At 39.2% G+C, this 20,590-nt stretch overlaps 1 protein-coding gene across 11 annotated transcripts in view; it reads right to left on the reverse strand.

Moving 5' to 3' along the window:
• Nucleotides 1–20,590, reverse strand: part of TENM2 (teneurin transmembrane protein 2) — a 1,058,578-nt gene that overhangs the window by 55,187 nt on the left and 982,801 nt on the right. For all 11 annotated transcript variants that reach the window (XM_078385828.1, XM_078385826.1, XM_078385824.1 and 8 more), the window contains 5 exons: nt 13,304–13,514; nt 7,580–7,699; nt 4,600–4,861; nt 3,369–3,636; nt 1,146–1,289 (listed from right to left, as the gene is read on the reverse strand). In XM_078385828.1, the coding sequence (XP_078241954.1) occupies nt 1,146–1,289; nt 3,369–3,636; nt 4,600–4,861; nt 7,580–7,699; nt 13,304–13,514 (1,005 nt within the window). The remainder of the gene's footprint in view (nt 1–1,145; nt 1,290–3,368; nt 3,637–4,599; nt 4,862–7,579; nt 7,700–13,303; nt 13,515–20,590) is intronic.

The raw sequence follows: 20,590 nt of genomic DNA on the forward strand, positions 1-20,590 counted from the left end.
AAACATTTATTATATTCATTGAGCTTCAGATGGTCTCTCATCAAGGGACTGATCGACCTGACATCTGCTTTTCCCATCACTTTGCTCTGGGAGTGCCATAGCAGTGGAGACTCTGATGAATCATTTTGAATGAAACATTTAAAGCAAAAATAGATTCCAACAGGCCACATCGGAAAGGTAGCCATGGGTGATTTAAAACATAGGTTCCAAAACTTGTTCCAAAGCACCTTTTATCACAATAGTCACTGATGTAGAAGCTGCTTATGGACCTTCTGTGGATTTTTAGCAACCACTGAGATACTCAAAGGCTTTTATATGCATAACAGAGGCACAAAAAGAACCCCACATACATTCCAGGCACTTGCACACTGTTGCTGTAAGATAACGTATATCAAAGGCTTTCACAGTGGGAGACCCCATGACATGCAGAGAGACAGTGGCCAGGATCCTGTTCACATTCACATAAGGTTTAACTAACTTGCCTAACCTAACAGGGCCTAATTGGCAAGGTGCTAGGGAACATGTGCCCAGTCCTGCAAGCCTTAAATGAACAACCACATAATTTCAGTTATCATGAAGAGGAGGACCTACAAGAGAAGGAGGCTCTCCTTTTCAGACCATCATGTTTATTTATTTATATAATTAATTAATACCCCACCTATCTGGACTACCAGACCAAATGAAAAGCGAGGATGGAAGAGGAGCCAAACACATTTCCTTCCTCATGTGCTGATTTAAACTAGATGAGTTTAAAGGCTGAATAAGGCCAAGGATTTGTGTTTGTGATGGGCCTGTCAATAATCTCTATTGTAGCCTTGTGTAGGAGCCTGTGCTGATCCAGAACGGTGCAGATGAACTTCGGGCAGGAGCACAAGGCTGCCTGACAGGCTTTTCCCTCTGCTTCCCATGGGGAAAAGCCAGCAACTGAACAGTCAGGCCTTTGTGGACTGAGATTTTTGGCTGGGATTGGTATGTGCAGCCATAGTCCCTTTCTTGAGTTTATCTACCTCATCCAGTTTCAGTTTCTGAACAGGGTTAGCAAGTGACACCTGTCATGAGGCAATCTAGGCCTTCCTTGATAGTCAGGTGACATCCAACATCCTACAGCTAAAGCTTTAAAAACACAAATTAAAATCTGTACTTACCACTTTTGATATTAAGCACATGATGCTTATCCAGAGACCAGCCCCCTAGTTTGGAGGGGTCAAGTTCAAATCCTTGCAGCAGGGCAGTCCTTTTCTCCCATAAAATCAGGCTGGGGCAGGTCTCATACTCAAATCCCACAGACACTGGGAAAAAACGTATAGAGAAAAAGAGATATTAATAACCATTGTCATCCACCACACAGTACTGTTTCCAAGGTACTTCCTTTTATTCTGCATTATTAAATGCAGATATTTGACTTCATTTGACCCTGAAACTTAATTCACTTGTACTCAAGAGAACCGCAAAGCCTGAAAGTTTGGTGGAGGGGCGGGGGGGGGATTACTGATTTAATGAGCAGGAATAGGGGGGAAATCTGCTACAACGACAGCCCAGATTTCATTTTTAATTGGCTGTCTGTTTTTACCAAGTGATGAGATAACATATCTAAGTTTAATACTTTGTTTATTTGATCAAGAAAAAACTGTGCAGAACAGCACAGTAGAAATATATTAAATGATGTACTAAATACATGTTAATGGGGCATGTGCAGAAAAGAAATACTATCATGGGGAGACTTTTGAAAACATGAAATTAGAAGCGATAGCTCTTGCCAAATTGACTTTCTCTGTTCCAATTTTAATATGAACCCACTTATTACTTACTGTAATGGTTATGGATTCTGAAGAAGCCTTTACACATTATGCACGAGCAAATATGTTTACCACTGCACTTACACACAGCAGGAAACCACTGCCAGTGCCATCTCCCTGGCACATGTATCAGCATGATACATAATCTAGTAAACATAGGGCTTGTTGAGAAAATTTTACATTACATAAACTATTTTATGAGTAGAGTTTCTTAACAATATTTTTTCATTGGAAAGCTAGCACCCTGTAAGGGACTAAGCATCCAAATAGTACTAAGGAGACCTAAGTGAAACCCTAGATCCACCTGGGAAGCTCTGTTATGGCCTAGTGGAGTTCACTAAGCTGTAGCCCGATCCATTCATTTTCTAAGTGCCTTCAGCAGCATGAAAAGAGCAGGGACACCTGACTGCTATCCAGTCCCTCTCTGGGTTTGGTTACCTTCAGTGCATGGAGGGTGACAAGTATGAAGGTACTTGGGGGCTCTTGTCCACATGGATCAAAGCCTTGGAAAACCACAACCAGAAGTGGAGGGTGGGGCAGTCAGCTGTGGTGGCTGGGGCTAAAGCACTCTCCCTCCTCACAAGCAGCTGAACACATTTAGAAAATACCTGAGGAGGCCTCCTTTCAAACTTCATGTCGCTCCTTGATTTCTTAGCTGGAAGGGGGAAAAAGAATTCTCCCCACCCACACCCCCTCTGCAAAGCTCTCAGATGCAAAAGTGATAAAACAGTGAACAGTGCCCTGGCTTTCGTATCATTTCCAAAGGAACCCAACTAGGCTGCTTAATGCAACCTCAGGTTTGGGTTGGTCAGACTCCCCCACAAATATCCTAAACTGGTGCCGTAGCAATAGCATAGTGGCAGAGTAGCTTTAACCATCCACGTAACAATCAAAATGGCTCTCTGTAAAATGTCTGATTGCACAGAGCCCTGGTTTGTATCATCTGCCACAGACTTTCCCCACAAATCCAGTCTTCACAGATGGATTTTCAAAGGTTTGTACTACAGGCTACTTGGGTGAAAGATGGAAGAAGCTAATGCTACAGCACTGCTCCTGGTTGCAGAAGCAGTGCTGAGGTTCGTAATAAAAATACTTGACAAAAATATTACTGAAACCGGTTTACTGAAAACAGGCCTCAGAAAAGTTCAGTATGACCAAGACTAATGAACCACTGCGATATATTACAAAGAGGCTATTCTGCAGTTCTTCTGCCTCCCCCATGCCTACTCAAATTGTGCTAGGTGAGTTTGGATTGTCTCTCTTGCCCTAGTGAGAGGGAGAGAGAAATTATGCATTTTTGAGCCTGCACTAGAGGGCTTGATCTATACCAGTGGTTCTTAACCTTGGGCTACTCAGGAGTTTTGGACTGCAACTCCCAGAAGCCTTCACCACCAGCTGTCCTGACTGGGGTTTCTGGGAGTTGCAGTTCAAAAGCATCCGAGTAACAAAGGTTAAGAACCACTGATCTATACCACATTTTTATGTTAACACATATTTCTGAATTTTTATTGAAAACTGATTATTGTTAACATGGGGATCAACACTTAAAATGTGTATAACTCGATGGCTTACCTACAGCATCAGAAAGCCCATAAACCTTTTGACCATAGGCATCTGTTTTGTCCCAAATAAAAGTGTATGCCAAGTTAGGAGACGCTTGGAAAGACTTTTGAAATAGATGGCCCTCCACTGCTACCATCAGATGAACTTTAATTAAGTTCAGGGGCACAAGAGACTGTGTCATGGTGATCTTAAGCAAAGATTTGTATCCAGCAGTACGGGAACTCAAATAGCGGAGTTTTATGTTGGAACCTGGGATTTCTATTTCTTCATGAAGAACCTGAGTGAAAAAGCAGAGCATATATTAAATCTGAACTTTGTGGAAAGCACTTTTGTTGGCTTGTTTTCGCTTAGCTCATGGGTCGCATCTATTTATATTATTGACTTCTTACTTCTGGGAAGTTTTATCTTGGCCTTCTCACAGTGAAATAATTTATTATATGAATTCCAGATTAATATGTTGGCTACTGTTATGTTTCTTTTAAAAAACCACACTGCTAACAAAAGCATAAACAAAGACCACAAGTTTTATTGCATGTTATGCTGAAGAGGACATCAGCAGCTCTTTCTGGTAACTAATATCTGCATTCCTATCTAGAACGAGCAAGTGCTGAAGCAGCTATCCATTGCAGAAGAGACAAGGTTTTGTCAGATGTGAGAGATAAACGTCTGACACATGTATCGTAAAGCTCCTTCAAGAACTCTATGAACTACACATGTAAGACTTATAACTGTCTTTATTGATACGATGAAGTCTCTGGTTGCCAATGTTTTTGTGCCAAGTTCTGTACAGAAATGCAATGTCAGAAATGATCCACAAAGAACATCTCGACAGGTTGTGAGAGCCTCGCTTTTTGAAGACTGACAAGGAAATGAAAGCTTTTCCCCTCACAGCAAGCTGATTTACACTCTAGGCAGTAGCAACCACTGCTGTGTTTAAATTCGTGTTTCCTGCGAAGCATACATGTACAGATCAAGGCACATCCCCAAACACACACACTACAGACATGTGCCAGTTAGCCAACATCAGTTGTGGCTCCTACCCAAACTTTGCCTCCTGTATATCCCAGAGTGTTTGGCTATGTGCAGCTCTCTTTTACACTGAGGGGTTTCTCCACAGGAAACACTAGCATGAATTCAGAGAAGAAGCTTGTCTCTGTTGGACCCAGTATAAAGGACCAGCACAGGGCATTTGCTGGCAAAAGACAGACTGCTGTCTTTTGTGTATATTTGTACTTGATACCTGAGTCTCTGGAACAATGGGGTTTCGCCCAGGAGAGTCACTGAAGAATGTGGAAAGTGGTGATGAAATGATAACAGGATCAGGGCGGATAAAGCCACTTAAATCACAGCTGGGGATAGAATTCTCTTCAGTCTTCATCGCAAGTGTATCCATGGCATAGAAGCTGTTCCATGGCAGCCACACTGTCCTCTCTTGGCTCATGAAGGGGGCTCGCTCAAAGTGCAGGGTTAGAGATCCTCCTCCATTTGCAATCAAGTCAAACCTAGAAAAACACAGCACCCACCATCATGGATAATTTGAGAGCAATGCAAAGAATGGACAACAAAATGTGAAGACAATACTTGATTCTTTCTTTTTATGCTTTCTTTCTTTATTCTTTACTCTATTTTTCTGGTATGTAAATTGTTATTCGAAGGTTCATGTAATATTTTTGTGTTATTTTATTAGTTGTCTATTTTATATTGGAAGCCGCCTAGAGTGTTCGTATAGACCAGATGGGTGGGATACAAATCAAATCAAATCAAATCAAATCAAATCAAATCAAATCAAATCAAATCAAATCAATCAATCAATCAATCAATCAATCAATCAAATAAAAATGAAGATCGTAATGAGTAGACTATAAATATGGTCCACATCTGTTGAAAGCTTCTACTGATTTTTTGTTATCACTCTAAGCTTATGTTGCATTTTATGGGTTCATACCTTTTGTAAACCACTCAAGGGGCACTGTTAATGGGTGGTTCAAAAATATTATAGACAAATTAATGAAATAGCTTAAAACAAAAACCAGTCCATTTGCACATCATCTGAATGATGAAGCCGTGCATTTAGTAAATGGTGGGATGGCAGTTTATTTGAAACACATCCAATCTTGGCAATCTGTACAGCAAAAGTATGCAATCACTAGAATATCTACCGTGCAGTACTTGCATTGTATCAAAAGTGTTGTCACTTTGTCTCACACTACACTGTGACAAATTAATTAGCTGTAGTGTACTGTTAAGACGGTTTCTCATATGGTACCGTAGACACAACAAATGACATAGCTACAGCTTCGTAACACATGAACACATACAAGCAATACAACTCTGATCTATCTCCCAACAAGATTCTGAAACTGTACATGTATTATTTTCACCTACAGGAACCCTGAAAACTGGCAGTTCATGGAGAACTCTCAGTTAAATTGGTACTCTTACAAAAATAAAACTCCCAGTCTTCCTGGGAGAAGGGGCTTGACAATAAAACATACAGTATTTCAAAGATCATTAAATTTAGTAGTACAGACATTGCTTTAAAATAGCTTCAATATGATATCTACAAAATACCGCCAGATTCAGAGTTGCTTGGAGCTTCTGTGATTTAATCCTAGCAGTGACAGAACTATCCATTCATCAAAAAGGTTGTGGCAGATGGCAGAGAAACAGCAAGGAGGGAAATATGCATGACCGCTCTCTGTTGAATCTCCTTCAGAAATGAAGAACATGTCTTTCTCCAGAACATCTGAACAGTAAGCATTTGCTTTAAGGAGCCTGGTATATCTGTTGTTTCCAAACTGGGCGATGGGCTCTTCTAGGAAAATGAGGACATCTGGTAGAAAAGGGCTGAACACCTCCCCAGCATTTGCTATAACTGGGCTGAGAGACAATGTTCATCTCATCTACAGAGACTTAATTTCAGAGGCATGCTATATTTCATCTGGGTAGGCAGTTCTAAGTACAACAGATAAAAATCAAATCTTGTTTCCAAGATTGTTTGTTTTGGGTTCTTTCCTTAAGAACTATTTTTTTAAAAAAAAAATTGTTGAATTACATTGCTCTAGATTTTCCTTTTAAAATTCTGACATCATGACCCCGGGGACCTCAGCATCTATAGTCTGTCTTCTTTCCTTCCCAGTATGCATAGCAAAGCCCAGATATTTGTGTTCTTGAATTGGAGCTTGTCAATACTAACATCTATGTATTATGAAACTGAAGCTGCTGCTAGCAGTCCCGGTAAAATGACAGGAATGTGTTCATGAAATGTGGCCATGCACTGAATGGCAGGTAGCTTTCAACATTAAACAGCTATGAATAGTCCTTGAAAAACAATGCAAATGCATTCATGGTACATAGTAAAGCGCTCGGGCAGCAGGTAGCTTTAAGCAAACAAGATACGATGTATGCAACATACCAAACCCTGAATCACCATTGTTAACTCTGAGGCATTGTGTCACACATCAGACCTTGAAATCTAAGTACCATGGCTGTGCAACAGAAATGTTAACTTGCTCCTAGGCACAGTCTGTGTTTGATCTCTTACTCCAAATCAAACTCCTTCTGTGGACTATGTATTCATTGCTGAAAATAGTTACAATGCAGACAGATATTATTTTACTGCCGTATCCAATAAATTTGGTAATGCACACTGCATTTTTTGTTTGGGGTGAATTTCTGTGCATTTCAAATTAGCTGATAAACAGGGAAATGGGACACACTTCTTTAACCAGCAGGGAATTGCCGAAGTATATTCAATTATACTCTTTTGATTATGTTCTGCCCTCAAGAAACTCTGAAGAAAGCAAGTTTTTTTTTTAAAAAAAGGAAAGGGGCAGATGGGAACTTTTAAGAAAATACACTGTTTTATGACACTCCCCCCCTCCAGGAGTGTTAGCCTGCCTTGCATCTCAAAATTAAATATTTCTGGTCTCAGCTGGATATTGCTGTAGCCTACAAATGTTTTTAGAGATACAGTGCAGTTTCTCTGAAAAGAAGCCCAAGTGCTAACATGGTATTTTTCTAAGTCAGCCCTTTCAAATTTACTTCCAGTTAGTATTCAAAATGTCATGTGAAAAATTACTTTTGTGCTTCCTTGATAGCTCTTGAGCCCGGTAGGAATTCCACACATGATACCACATGGTTTCATGAGATAGCACCATCTGTTAATCTACAGTGATATTACATACTAAATAGGTCTCGAATGAAGCAAGTAGACTTACGTGCCATCCTGGCGAGTGATGGTGTAGCCGTACTTTGGATACTTGACAAAAGACACGTTGACTCCAACGAGTGGAGTTCCATCTGTCGTCACCACTTGGCCTCTTATCAAAGACACAAGGCTAGAAGAAAAATTCAATTAAATGTCAGCTCTGAAATAATGCTTTGGGGACCAAGAATACTATTTGAGATGTGTTTGCTCTGGCATAAATGCACGTTTACTCTTCACTTAAAGTGCTGCTGCTTGTCAGCAACTATAGAAACTAAACAGCTCTGTAGGACTCCTGGGTTGATATGCAGTTCCACAAGAGAAGGGTTAGCCGTCGTTCTCTCCAGTTCTTGAGAACAAGCCATGAATGGACAGGAGTGTGTTTACAATTTAAATGTCGGCTACACTGAATCCCTCAACTTGTTGTGATCTCATAACATTTTCCTGCAAAAAAAAACCCCATAAAATTTTGATCACTGTGGCAAAAAATAAAATAAAAATGGCAGTCTGGTCTATTTATTCAAATAACTTCATATTTTTGAGGCCTAAAAAGAATTGGAAAGAATTAGGAAACTGCTATTTCAGTTTGGGATGCTTGAGAAGACCTTGCTCCTTCCTTAGAGATGAAGAGTGAAGACATTCTTATACATCAATATACCAAACATTCCCAAATTCAGCTTTCTGTTAAGTAGAACTTAGAACAATCTCATCATTTCTGAATGGCTGTCACGGTCCCAGCTCATAAATGCATGAGTCTTTCAAAAGTGGAATTGTCCCCCAATTTTTTTCCTACAGCTAAACTCCAATGCTCAAAATGACTTGTGTCTGAGTTATCTTAAAAACTGTATCTCCCTGCATGAGTCTTCCCATGTGTTAAGATTATCGGGGATGCATTTCCCTTAGCCCCATCATTCCCACAGGTCTGTCTCATGCAGTCACAGGGAATGGCCTTTTCTGTCACAGACTCTGGAACTCCTTCCCACAGGAAACCAGGCTGGCCCCATCTTTGCTGTTCTTCCACAAGCAGACAAAGATCTTTCTCTTCAGGCAGGTTTTTCCCTAGTGACTGACTGTCTAGGAGACAATAAATCGGATGGTTCTAAATCTGTGTTCAGCAATATTTTTACCTAACATTTTTTAATATAATGTTATCCATTTTTCTTTATAGTTGAAAAATTTACTGATTTTAGTTTTTAATATTTTGTTTTCAGTGATGTTAATTGTCCTGGGTCCTTTTTTAGAAGAAAGGTGGGGTTAAAATATTATATGTAAGTAAACAAACAAACAAATAACGCAATCTTAGTGGACACCTTCAAGGGCGATTAGACCTTTCTCTAGTCTCCTCATCCTTGCAGCCCTTTGCATGACCCAGAAACCTGTTTTGATAGCTCATGGTCTTAAATATAACATTGGAGTGAGAACAGAATTATTATTGGGCCTAGAATATTTCATTAGAATACTCCCCTTAAGATTAATCCTCAAACAGGGACTGAAATTGAAGATTCCGAATGTGGCCTTCTGAAGGCACAGAGACTATATAAAAAGCTGAGGAGATGGCCTAAGAAGTGGAAATAATCTTAGGGATTTCCTTTCAAGCTGCAAATTAGCTGGCTTTTGTTTGGTGAGTGGTCATCAGGAGGCAAGCAATGGGATTACAAATTGATCATCCAAGTAAAGTAGCTCTGAAGAACTTCATCTCAAGAGTAATATTGTTTTTCTCATTCATTTGAGATACTAATATCTGGTGTAGTTTGTTCTGGGAGACGCTAAAGAAGAATGAAAGAGACCTTCATAAAAACATTACATGGCTCAGGGTTTCTTTCTTTCTTTCTTTCTTTCTTTCTTTCTTTCTTTCTTTCTTTCTTTCTTTCTTTCTTTCTTTCTTTCTTTCTTTCTTTCTTTCTTTCTTTCTTTCTTTCTTTCTTTTTCTTTCTTTCACAAAGGAAAGGAACTTTGCTGTCCTACCAAGCAGTAGCTTTGCTGCCCTCAGCAGCACAACCATGATTTTAGAAACTTAAGTCTAGAATATTCCATTGGAATCATATACTTCTGGCAAATAATGTTTCCAGGGTATTATGTGACGGGAGAAATGTCTGCCACCATTGAGACAATTTCATGGACTTTGTGTAGATCCATGGGACTTTAGTTTCTTCCCTCAGAACAGCAGATCCCCATGCTACATTACAAAGTTGCTTTCTAGTTGTTTTGAATTCAAAAATCTGTATGCTGTGGTGCCAAGGGAGAGCATGTTTTCATTAAGAAAAAAGAATAGTAGAAAGAAAAGCCTATGAGGCAAGTTAAACTGGTGATAAACTTGTCTGGTTTGTGTTTTTCATCCACAATCCACAATGTGGCCTTCACCTGCAAGCATTCATAACCGTAATATTCTGTTCGCCGGTATGGTATTTTGAAGAAGAGGAAGATGGGCATCACAGTCCATTTAAACGTATCACCATATTGTATTTATGGAATATAAAAAGGACAAATCTCTGTATTCACAACTATAATCTAAAAAGTGCAAGTTCTTCCTTACAACGTCTTCTCAAGAATAGCACTAAACATGATGTGTAGTTGCCTCATGGAAAGCATGGTTATTTCCTCTGTATCATCAGATATGAAATCACACAGCCATGTGCAGAAATGCTGGTTTGAACAAGGGCGAGGAGATGAGTGGCTGTAATTCTTCGCATACAGACACAGGTCTAAGTCCAATTTTGTGCATTTTCAGTTTCTCCATCCTGCAGCCCTCAACAGCGCTGAAAACCTGAGAGGGTTTCTTACGTCTCCAAAGAAGATTTTCAGAATATGCAGGGGGTGGTAGTGTATTAAGGAGAAGGGATCGCCTCCCTCCCGTTTCCACCTGCAGAAACAATTTCCACCAACAAAAACATAACACTACTTTCTTTTGCTACTCTAATCATTGAAATCATTGCCTGTCTCCATGCTGGTGTGTACTGACATATCAATGTGTGTGGAGTAAACAATACAGCTTGCAATGTGAACTTAGTATCTGTAAGATTCTTCCTCTCTCTCCTTCCTGCTACCAGTTTCTTTTCTTTTTTTAATAGACAGAGAGTCCACATAATCAAAACTTCCGTTTCTGATCTGACCCTTTGCTAGCTTTTCTGCAGCCGCCAGAATTAGCAAAGTCATGCATTCTTCACACCTGTGGTTTCTGGACTAAACATCAGCACAGAGTTAAATCAATTAAATTGAAATAATGGCCCCATCTTAGTGTCTACATGAATTTAGGGGTTTTATACACTGCAATTCTATTAATAGAGATTTCAGTGCCTGTTGCATTGTGCCTGAGAGTATCTGTGTGCCTTGTCACAAAGAGCCAGGAAAGAGATAAAAACATCGGGGCTGGAGCTAAAATAAATGCTAATGTTATTTGGTTTGATGAGAGTTTCCTGGGTGAGAGGATATTAAACATTCATTCTTTTCATTCTTCCTTATGCATTTCCTCTCTTTTCTAACAGGCTGTGCTTTAATTCCAGTGCATCCCCAGCTACTAATGTAAGAACAAGGAGTCTTTAAAAGGCACTAATCTTCCTCATTGAATCTCCCCTTGGAAGAGATGCTGCAGATGTAAGGTTGTGAAGATACAGAGTCTTGTGTAGGGGTACAAACTTATCAAAAGCATCAACCATATTACATTAAAACAACAAAGAATCTCACGGCACCTTAAAAATCTCAGTGAGACTGTGGATCTGAAGGACTTTAGCTCAGATTTTACATGAGCTGCCTCATGTGTTGAACCTATCTTCCACATAGTTTCAGCACTTTGGATGACTCCTTTAAAGTTCAGATTAAAATCCAGAGACAATTCACCATCCCATTGACCTCACAGTCACCAGCCTTCACTGCCCTAGTCCATATTTAGGAGATTAACTATAGCAGTGGTCCCCAACTTTGGGCCTCCAGATGTTCTTGAACTACAACTCCCAGAAACCTTCATCACCACTTCTGCTGGCCAGGATTTCTGGGAGTTGAAATCTAAGAACATCTGGAGGCCCAGGGTTGGGGGCCACTGAACTATAGTATCCTATACAAGTTACTTCAATAAGACTTTGTGCCAGAATATATATATAGGGCTGTAGATTCAACATGGGAATGGATTTAATTTCTAGTTTTGATAATGTCTTACTTTATTCATGGGACAAAGACCTTTCCACTTAGAAAGACCTTTGGTAATTGATTCAGACTGGAAGAAGGGGCTTTTAAGAGAGGATGTTGTGGGTTTTAAAATCACTTTTAATCTATTTGCTTTAATATGGTAATAATCAGTTATATTGGTCAAAATTCTCTCACATAGTTACACTGGTGGAACACCATAGGTGTCATTTTTGGAAGCAAATGACCTGAAATTAAGAAATCACTGTAAACATTACACAACTCAGCACTCAATAGATAATGCAGTGATTCATTAATTTAGTGTTATAATGGGGTAACTATGCAAGAGATTTTGGGCACTGGGTTTTAACATTATAATCACTTACTGTGCTTCAGTATGTGTTTCTTAATTATGCTGTGAACTGCTCTGAGTTGCAGAGCTGGGGGAAAGGCAGCATATGAAATGTATAAGTATATGCTCACACCTGCTTCAACACATCATCTCTAAATAATCTATTCACAATTTGAATATTGATGGAGATCTGAAAAACTGCTTAAGGTAGGCTCTAAGATCTGGGTTTCTCTAGAATATGTTTTATGTAACAGCAAACCATCGGTTCCTAGTACAAGCTGCTTCTGAAAACCTTTCGCAGTTTCCAAAAAAACCACCACCAACAAAACAAAACAAAACAAAACTAGACCACCTGGGATGGAGGGCTGATGGAAATAGATGTATTGAAGAATCTTCGGGTTGTCTGGCAACAGTTGTGAAACAATTGATTTCTGCTTGCTACAGTGAGAAGCAGAATTGTCATTCTGAACTCTGTCACATTATCTGTTTTGTGACCTTGGACATGTTTAAAAGGACACAATTATCTATTCACAAAATGGGAACGATCCCATGCTTTTAGAGGGGCTGTACCTCTAAAAATTGGACCATATTATACAACAAAGTCAATACACATACACAGTGGTTTGATATAAGGCTGCTATGTTTAGTCAATTAATTGTTAGCTTTTTAAACTATTTTGATTAACTCCAATTAGCAGGCAGTAGAATAAAGGAAACAAATGCTACTTTTAAAATCACAACTTCCAAAAAGACATATATTTTATGCTATATATGTTTACATGCAGCATTAGTTCACTCAAAGAAAAATCTAGGCCAAAACTGAAAACCAAGGATAAAATACATAAAAATCTCATAACTCACTATCCCCCCTCCATTTTTTTTGTCTTAGTCATATGGTATAAAATAGAGGTATGTGGCATCTGAAAGCCAGAACATTTCCAGCTCTCATCACTAAGTCATTACATTTTCTTCTTATGACGCTGACTTGATTTTCGTGACTCCACCCACATGCAAGAAATTCACGGCTAGCCTTTACCCATATGTAGGCAGAATGTGAAACTGGCAGCCTTGCAGCATAAAGGCAGCATTAAAAAATCATGAGAAAAAGTCTGGAAATATTTTTTTTAAAAAACCTGAGATGGTAAAGAACATCTCTACAGAAAGCAGCATTCTGTATTATACCATTATTAAAACCCATGCCAGAAGTAGAAGTAGCTCTGTACTTTATAATGTTTTTTTTTTTTTTAAAAGCCATGTTTGGGGCCGTTACCTGCTGTTGAAGGGATTTTCCCCAGGGATTATATGAGTGCTGTCTTTCCCCACTAAGAGCTTGATGCGATCATAGAATGATTTTACAATTGGTGAACCAGAGTGACTTTGCTGTATAATGTCTAGGGGATCACGTGAGCCCCGGCAGAGCAGGCTATTCTGACAAGTAGACTGGAGGCAGCAGTCCGGATCCAGGCAGTCGACGAGGCCATCTGAAAGAAAGAACACAAGAGGCTGTTGGGTTGGGTTTCTTTTTCCTCTCCACTAACCCTAGCCTGGAAGAGTCTTGATGCTTTCACTACCTGCAAGCTTTCCAAAAGGCTGCAGTGAAATTATTCAGACTTCAGATTATTTTTTTAATGACTTGGACTCAACTCGAAACTTGGAAACCACCCATTGCCTCCCTTTTTTTTTCCGGAGAAAAAAATTGTTTTCAATAGGGACTCGGAATTGGGACAGTGGTTCTTAACCTTTGTTACTCGGATGCTTTTGAACTGCAACTCCCAGAAACCCCAGTCAGGACAGCTGGTGGTGAAGGCTTCTGGGAGTTGCAGTCCCAAACTCCTGAGTAACCCAAGGTTAAGAACCAGTGCTTTACAATATGAATTCAGAACGGTCGATCACAGTGTGCAAACCTGCTGCTGTCGCAGTTGTTAAGCTCAACCAGAAACATTATCTCAAATGTGCGAAAGCAGGTCCACAAAGCCATGTACAGAGAGAGGTTTTCATTTGCGGCCTCTCAGCATGAAGAATTTCTTCTTCTGGGGATTTGGTGAAGCCTCAGTCTGCATGCTTTATCAATGATGTAAGATGCTTTGAGAAAACCGGCTTTGGGTGGCTGTCAACAGGTGAGAGAAGAATTGTTACCTGCTCCAAGTCCTTGTCATGGGGCAAGCTGCATGTCCCATAAATAAAGAATACTGTGCTTGAAGTGTTTGAGCTAAACAGTGCATAGCTGTACTGTAAATATTTCCATGCTGCCATTATCAAAGCATCACCCATGAACAGGGCTATAAACCCACGAACAGTGCTCTTATACAAACATAAAACAACACTGACAGCACTGTCTGTTCAAAGAACAGGAATCACTATGCGTACCTCTTTCTAGTGAGCATCATCATATGCCACAGTAACTACGTGACTCTCTGATTCAGCAAGCCAAACTTTCCAACACTGGGTTAAGTCTGAATGCAGTTCTACACGCCTTGAAATACATATCCCAGTATTGTTGAAATATCTAGCCAAATATTTGGACTTCCATGGTTCAAACCCAATAATAAGTCACAACTAGAGCAGGTCCTTTGAATCAATGGAATGCACATAAGTGTTGGCTTACCAAATCTGCACTGATTCAATACGGGCCAGCTCTAGTTGTGACATTACTGGATTTCAGCCCATGGCCTTTTCTTCCTCCCCCATTTTTTACTATTTAACTTGATAAAGAATTCTGGAAGACTGAAAAGCTTGCATATCTAGTGTGTTTTCTTTGGGCTCTCGGTTTTTTTCATTCCACTATATAATCAGAGCCTCATTCTTTTTCTTTCCCTCCTCCTCTCCTCCTTCTTCCCATTTGGAACAGTGTTCCTTTTGCTTCCCAACTGTGGAAATATTTTAAGTTAAATAATTCCCTTCTGGTTTGAGTCGTAGATTTCCTTTTTATTTATTTTTTTCATTCAAAGTCAGAGGCTTGTTCACATCATTCATATTCATCCTGATGTTCTTTTCCACCCTCTTGCTCCACCGACTTTGAACTCCATTTATCACCCACTTTATGTAATCAATGGGAAAATATAATTGGGTTCCAACAAAACAACAGTTTTGCCAGAGCACAGAGTGCTGTCCTCTGAAGATGCCGGCCCCAGAGACTGGCGAAACGTTAGGAAGAAGAACCTTCAGAACATGGCCTAAGAGCCCGAAAAACCCACAACAATCAAAACAACAGTTTTCTAGTAAAGCTTGAACAGCCCCCTTTACCCCGTATTCCTAGACTAGTGACATTTCTGCCAATGTAGAATGAAAATTGTCCTCCATTTTTAGTTTGCTGTTTTGACTCAGGTGGCTGTAAGTGAAGAGAATCCTACCAATAGATTAGGGAATCAGAATGGCAAGGCATATGATTGAAATGATTTCTTTCTACAAATTTTTATTTACCTTGCCCATGCAATGTACACACACACACACACACACACACACACACACACACACAATATATCTGCCACTGGAGTGAGCATATGTTATGCCTGTAATGACCTCATCAAGCCACATGATTATGGGCTGCAGCAGCTGAACACTTTTGATGACACCATGAACTTTAAATTCGCACACCAATCTCCCAGTGGCCTGTCAGTCATGAGAATAACATCTTCGTGCCAGCAAGCCCCCTTAGATATAGTCTGACATTGCAATCTTCAGTAAATTACCCTGTCACTGCCAATCTTACAGTTATCTCACAAACAATCAAGGAGGCAATCAAACTGTTCTGAAGTGCCAGTTCAGGACCTGGAGGTGGGGGCTAGAAACGTCTGCATTTGGTATCAGTAAGAAACCTGAATATCACTCCTCAGATACTGAATGGAAATACACATACATCTTCTGTGCATAAGAAAAGTGCAATACAATCTCATTGTCATGTCTGCACAAAGGAAGTATGTCAAAACTGTAACTCCTGTTGTACTTAATGCTTATTAAAGCATAATACTTTACATAACCTAATCTTTTTTGTAACACAAATTATTCTTTCTCTTCAGTCACACTGGGAAGTATCTGTATTACAACTGTGGCACAATGGGTGACAAGGGTGTATTAGAAAAGATTACCAAACAACATACGAAGTATACTTGGAGAGCAAAAAAGAATACCCAAAGAAAAAGGATCCAAAGACTAAAAAGACTCATTTCCCACTGACTTTTGTAAAAACATGATTTAATATGTTCTAACATTAATAGTAGTGAGTCTCGTGGAAATTCTACTATTGTAGTTCTAAAAATAATCCATAGGTAAACACAGGGCTATTCTAGCAAGGACTGACACTGGATTTGGTTCTGTATGCCCATCACTCTGTTGGTTGCTAACACTACTACAAGTAAAAACAATGGAGAGTCTCATGTCATCTGAAAGACTAAAAAAAGTTAGTAGTTTGTCTAAGTGCAACATAATATCGTGCCTTTTTGAATGTACTAGGCATTGTGCCCAGGCAATGAGAATCACACAATTTGGTTGTGTGATTAGTCATAGAGTTCCCATTTTGATCAGTTGTGTAATGCCCCTACAGAAGTGCTTCATGACTAGCAGTCCCACCTTGGCATAGTGAACAAACATCAAGTAATGCAAGCATAATTGCTCAACAGGACTTCAGGCAAAACTAGACTAAACAAGACAATAAGACTAAAGCTCACATTGTTGGTTGAAGCATGACAGACATGTACATGTCTCCTCTTCTACATAATAGGCAGTATCTTTGTTGCACAAGTCCTCAGATTTTACTGAGCTTGTGTGAGGAAGTATCCACAACTTTCACATTCAAGCATAAAGCACTCCTCATTTCAATGGGGTTATATATGCGATAACAATTCAGAGACAGCTCAGAGTGTTATCCTGGCAAAGCATCATGCTCTGCTATCTCAAACAGGGTAGTGTCCAACATTTCCAGCATAAACTTTCAAGGAAGCCATTTGTTAGATGTGGTTCAAATGTGAGTGCCAGTGTAACTTTTTGTACAACATGCAGTGTTGTATGTTTCTAAAAATGCAACAGAAGCAATTATTTTTGGCTCAGCTGTATGCTGCACTGCAGTACTAATGCTCTTATGTACGAAAAAGAGATCTTGGTCAAGTGTGACACTTGTTACATGGAACACAGCATGAGTAAGTTGTTGCTTTTTAATTTATGTCAAGTGCAAGATTTTAACTGTGCCTCAGATACCATGCTCTTCAGAACCACCTACATAAAAGCTCAGTATTGCAAAACATTTCCTGGGGGGCTTTAAAGAGTAAGAAAGATTCAACTAGAGAGTAAATGAGTCAGCAGTTTTTTTTCCAATTATTATAAATATTCAGTGATAAAACGACTATGCTTGCATAAAACGAACTCAGAAACACTGAGAACATTGGTGTACTAGTCATGATTTGGCACCATCAACCACAAGGAAGTAATCTGGTTTTTCCAAAAGGAAGCAAGAGAGGTTAAAGGAATGGACGAGCAATTGAAATTTTAGTGCTATGTCCAAAATTGGACTGTGGGTTGTTGCTATTCTTACAACTCAGATCTGGAAGCCAACTACAGGCCAGCGCTACTGCTTCTTTGAGGAGACACTTAGATTCTCAAATCAGGAATTTGGGTTTGAACATAGTCTAAGCTTTCTGTGGCTGGCAGGTTAGTGCTATCTTTAACGAGTCTCACTTGCAGGAAAAGTTCAGTGGGAGCCATCAAGCAGAATGTAGATGCATATTTGTTCATTACTGATAAGCCAAAATTCTTAGCCATACTGGTTTATTGCTTTATGTGAATGCAGCCAATATGCAAGAAAGAGGATACAACCTCAGAAGTAATCTCTTTTTTCTTCCAGAAATATAATTTTTCTGTATAAATTTTCTCAACTACAGTAATTAAGTAACCCAGTAATCACAAAAACTGAAACTTCCAGGTTGCACAAACCATTGAAAAATATTACAACTGCCCTACATTTACAACAATAAACACTTGCCTGATATTCAGTCTTGCCAAATGTTTGTGGCTAATATAATTTTGTATAAATTAGAGGGACATATATAAAGGTACACATTTCCTAGTCTTGGAAGCCTGAGCAATAAATGTGAAGTAATGGAAAGAATACTCACTAAATTCCTTGTTCTTGTTGATTTAGCCTGTTTCAACTTGACAAGATGCTTTGATGAGCAATTCTAAAGCCCTGCAAGGCTTGTCAATGTGAGAACTCTATTGAGACCACGAGGAAATTCCTTACCGTCCTAACAGGAGGGGGAGAAGAAAGCAGCATTTCCTAGTCCTTGCTTGTGAGGACAAAATAAGCAAGGATCACCAATAAAGTGGTACAGATGAAATGATGGGCTGCTCAGGCACAACTCGATAGACTAACCCAACAACTACTCTTCTTTATGATATGATGGAGTAAAGCAAAAAGAATGTCAGTTCTCCCTTTGCTCCTCATTATTTGGAATGGCCTATGAAGACAGGAGCCTAACTAGCATTGAAAGATGCAACTCTTTCTATCAAAGGACACCAGTGACTCTCATCTGTAGCTACCTCATGAATAAAAGCACAGTTGAGAACAAAATTGAAGTTAGTGGCTTGAGGGTAAAGACGAACAAATGATCCTGCTTCTAAACTTGTATGTGTTCCTGTGTTTTGAATGCATAAGTCCATTCATTTTCATTTCCACATCAGTCTTTGAGAGTTTTTTATGTACTCTATGGAATTTTAATTTTTAATATTTTGTTTAGAAAACAAATTTTTTTATAAATGAGTCATTTGCCCCAAGACACACATTTTTGTGTGTAATCTAGGCCAACTATACACTTTTCTATACTTTTAACAATGTATATTTTTAAAGAAATTCTATCAAGTCAGAATCAACTTATAATGACCTTATAATGACCACTTTGAAGATAAGTGAGGTATTTAAGGAGTGATTTTACCAGTTCCACACCCCCAGTGGCTGAGCAGGGATTTGAACCCACGCCTCATGAGTCCTAGTCCATCACTCTATCCACTGAATCACACTCGGTATCCCTTTTATACAACACTGGTATGTTTCTGAACTAAAAACTACACTTACAAAATGTGGAGAAGTTGAAAAGTGAACAACTACAGCCTGAGCTCTGAATCAATTATGGAAATTCAAATGAAATCAATAAGAATGGAATCCGCAAACATTTTACATCTTCTGAATACTGTCACCAAAAGTGGACAGTATTTCAGCCTATGACCATAAAAAGAATTGTCAAAAGCTTCTGCCCACACACCAATGGCCACAGGTGCTACTCTCAGTGCCAGCTTTTGCAAATCTTAATGTTATTTCTACTGCACCAATGTCCTGTATAGTTTATCAAATTGAAGCACTGCCAGAATTAATAAAGTTAAAGTCAGAGGCAGTTTTGAGAAGATAAAAGTACAAAAGATTTGTTGCAAATTACGCAGAATATTTTCTTTAAGTAAGACAAACAAGCACACTGGGATTGAGTGACTTTTTTAGGAATAAGATTTTCTAAAAAGGCTACCTCTACTGTATATATTTTCAAAACTATCAATAACAAAATCCAATTGTTTATTATAGTAGCAATTTTAAAGATGACTTTGAGCACCAGGTCCATTGTACTTCCTCAGGGGAGCCTCCCCCCCCATCCCTGAGGTATTGTGGGTATTTGTATTGAGAACCCTTATAAATCTTTTGTCTGAGCTGAATTAGAGACTCCTGCTGTGGCAAAGCTTGATGAGGCAAGCTAAATTACATGATTTGCTTTTGTGCTGTGAAATACTTGTATTATCTTAAATGTCACAAGCCTGATGGAATATCAAATCACAGGATTCACCATTTATAAAAGCAAAGCTTGCCCAAATAATTACTGCAGCAGGGCAAGATCCATTTCCCCCCCCCCCATCGTTCTCCTCCCTTTAGTTTAGAGATGGATTTGTTCTAAGAAACTGAAAAACACATCTACACATTCCAATGAATATGTAGGTCAGGCGCACTGCTTAGAAATTACATAGCTCTATAAGTGAATTCTACTCTTAACTTTACTTGGCACCACAAAAACCTTTCTTTTACTGACTGGACCAGTTCAGAAACAGAACCATCAGATAGAAATTGCAAGGCATAGGCATAAGCTGTCTTCCCGATATAGTCTCCATAAGAGGCACATTTTCAATTAAAGAGGGTTGTTTTTTTAAATTATTTCTTTGAGAACAGATTTGGAAGAGAAGAAGAACGGGAAGATATATGAGTGCTTATCTATGTTTTACATAACCACACACCTATTTCTCAGATTGACAACCTGGTGTCGTCTAGAAGTTTGGACTGCAACTCTCATAATTCCTAAACACTGATTGTACTGGCTGGGGTCAGTAAGAAGCTTCCGAAACATCTGGAGGACATGAGCTTGTCTATTCCTGTAACTGCTGTTTTTTGTAGCTCTGATAGTGGTGTATCTCTTAGGCAGATTTCTGAGATCTGCAACTGCTTATAGTACTGTGTGAAATTTCTTGATATTGTTGTTTCATTCAGAGGCAAGAGATTTCGATTGCCAGGTCTCTGTACTTTGTTAGTTTTCCCAAT

Source organism: Pogona vitticeps, chromosome 2 (genome assembly GCF_051106095.1).
Source record: "Pogona vitticeps strain Pit_001003342236 chromosome 2, PviZW2.1, whole genome shotgun sequence".
NCBI classification, from domain to species: Eukaryota; Metazoa; Chordata; class Lepidosauria; order Squamata; family Agamidae; genus Pogona; species Pogona vitticeps.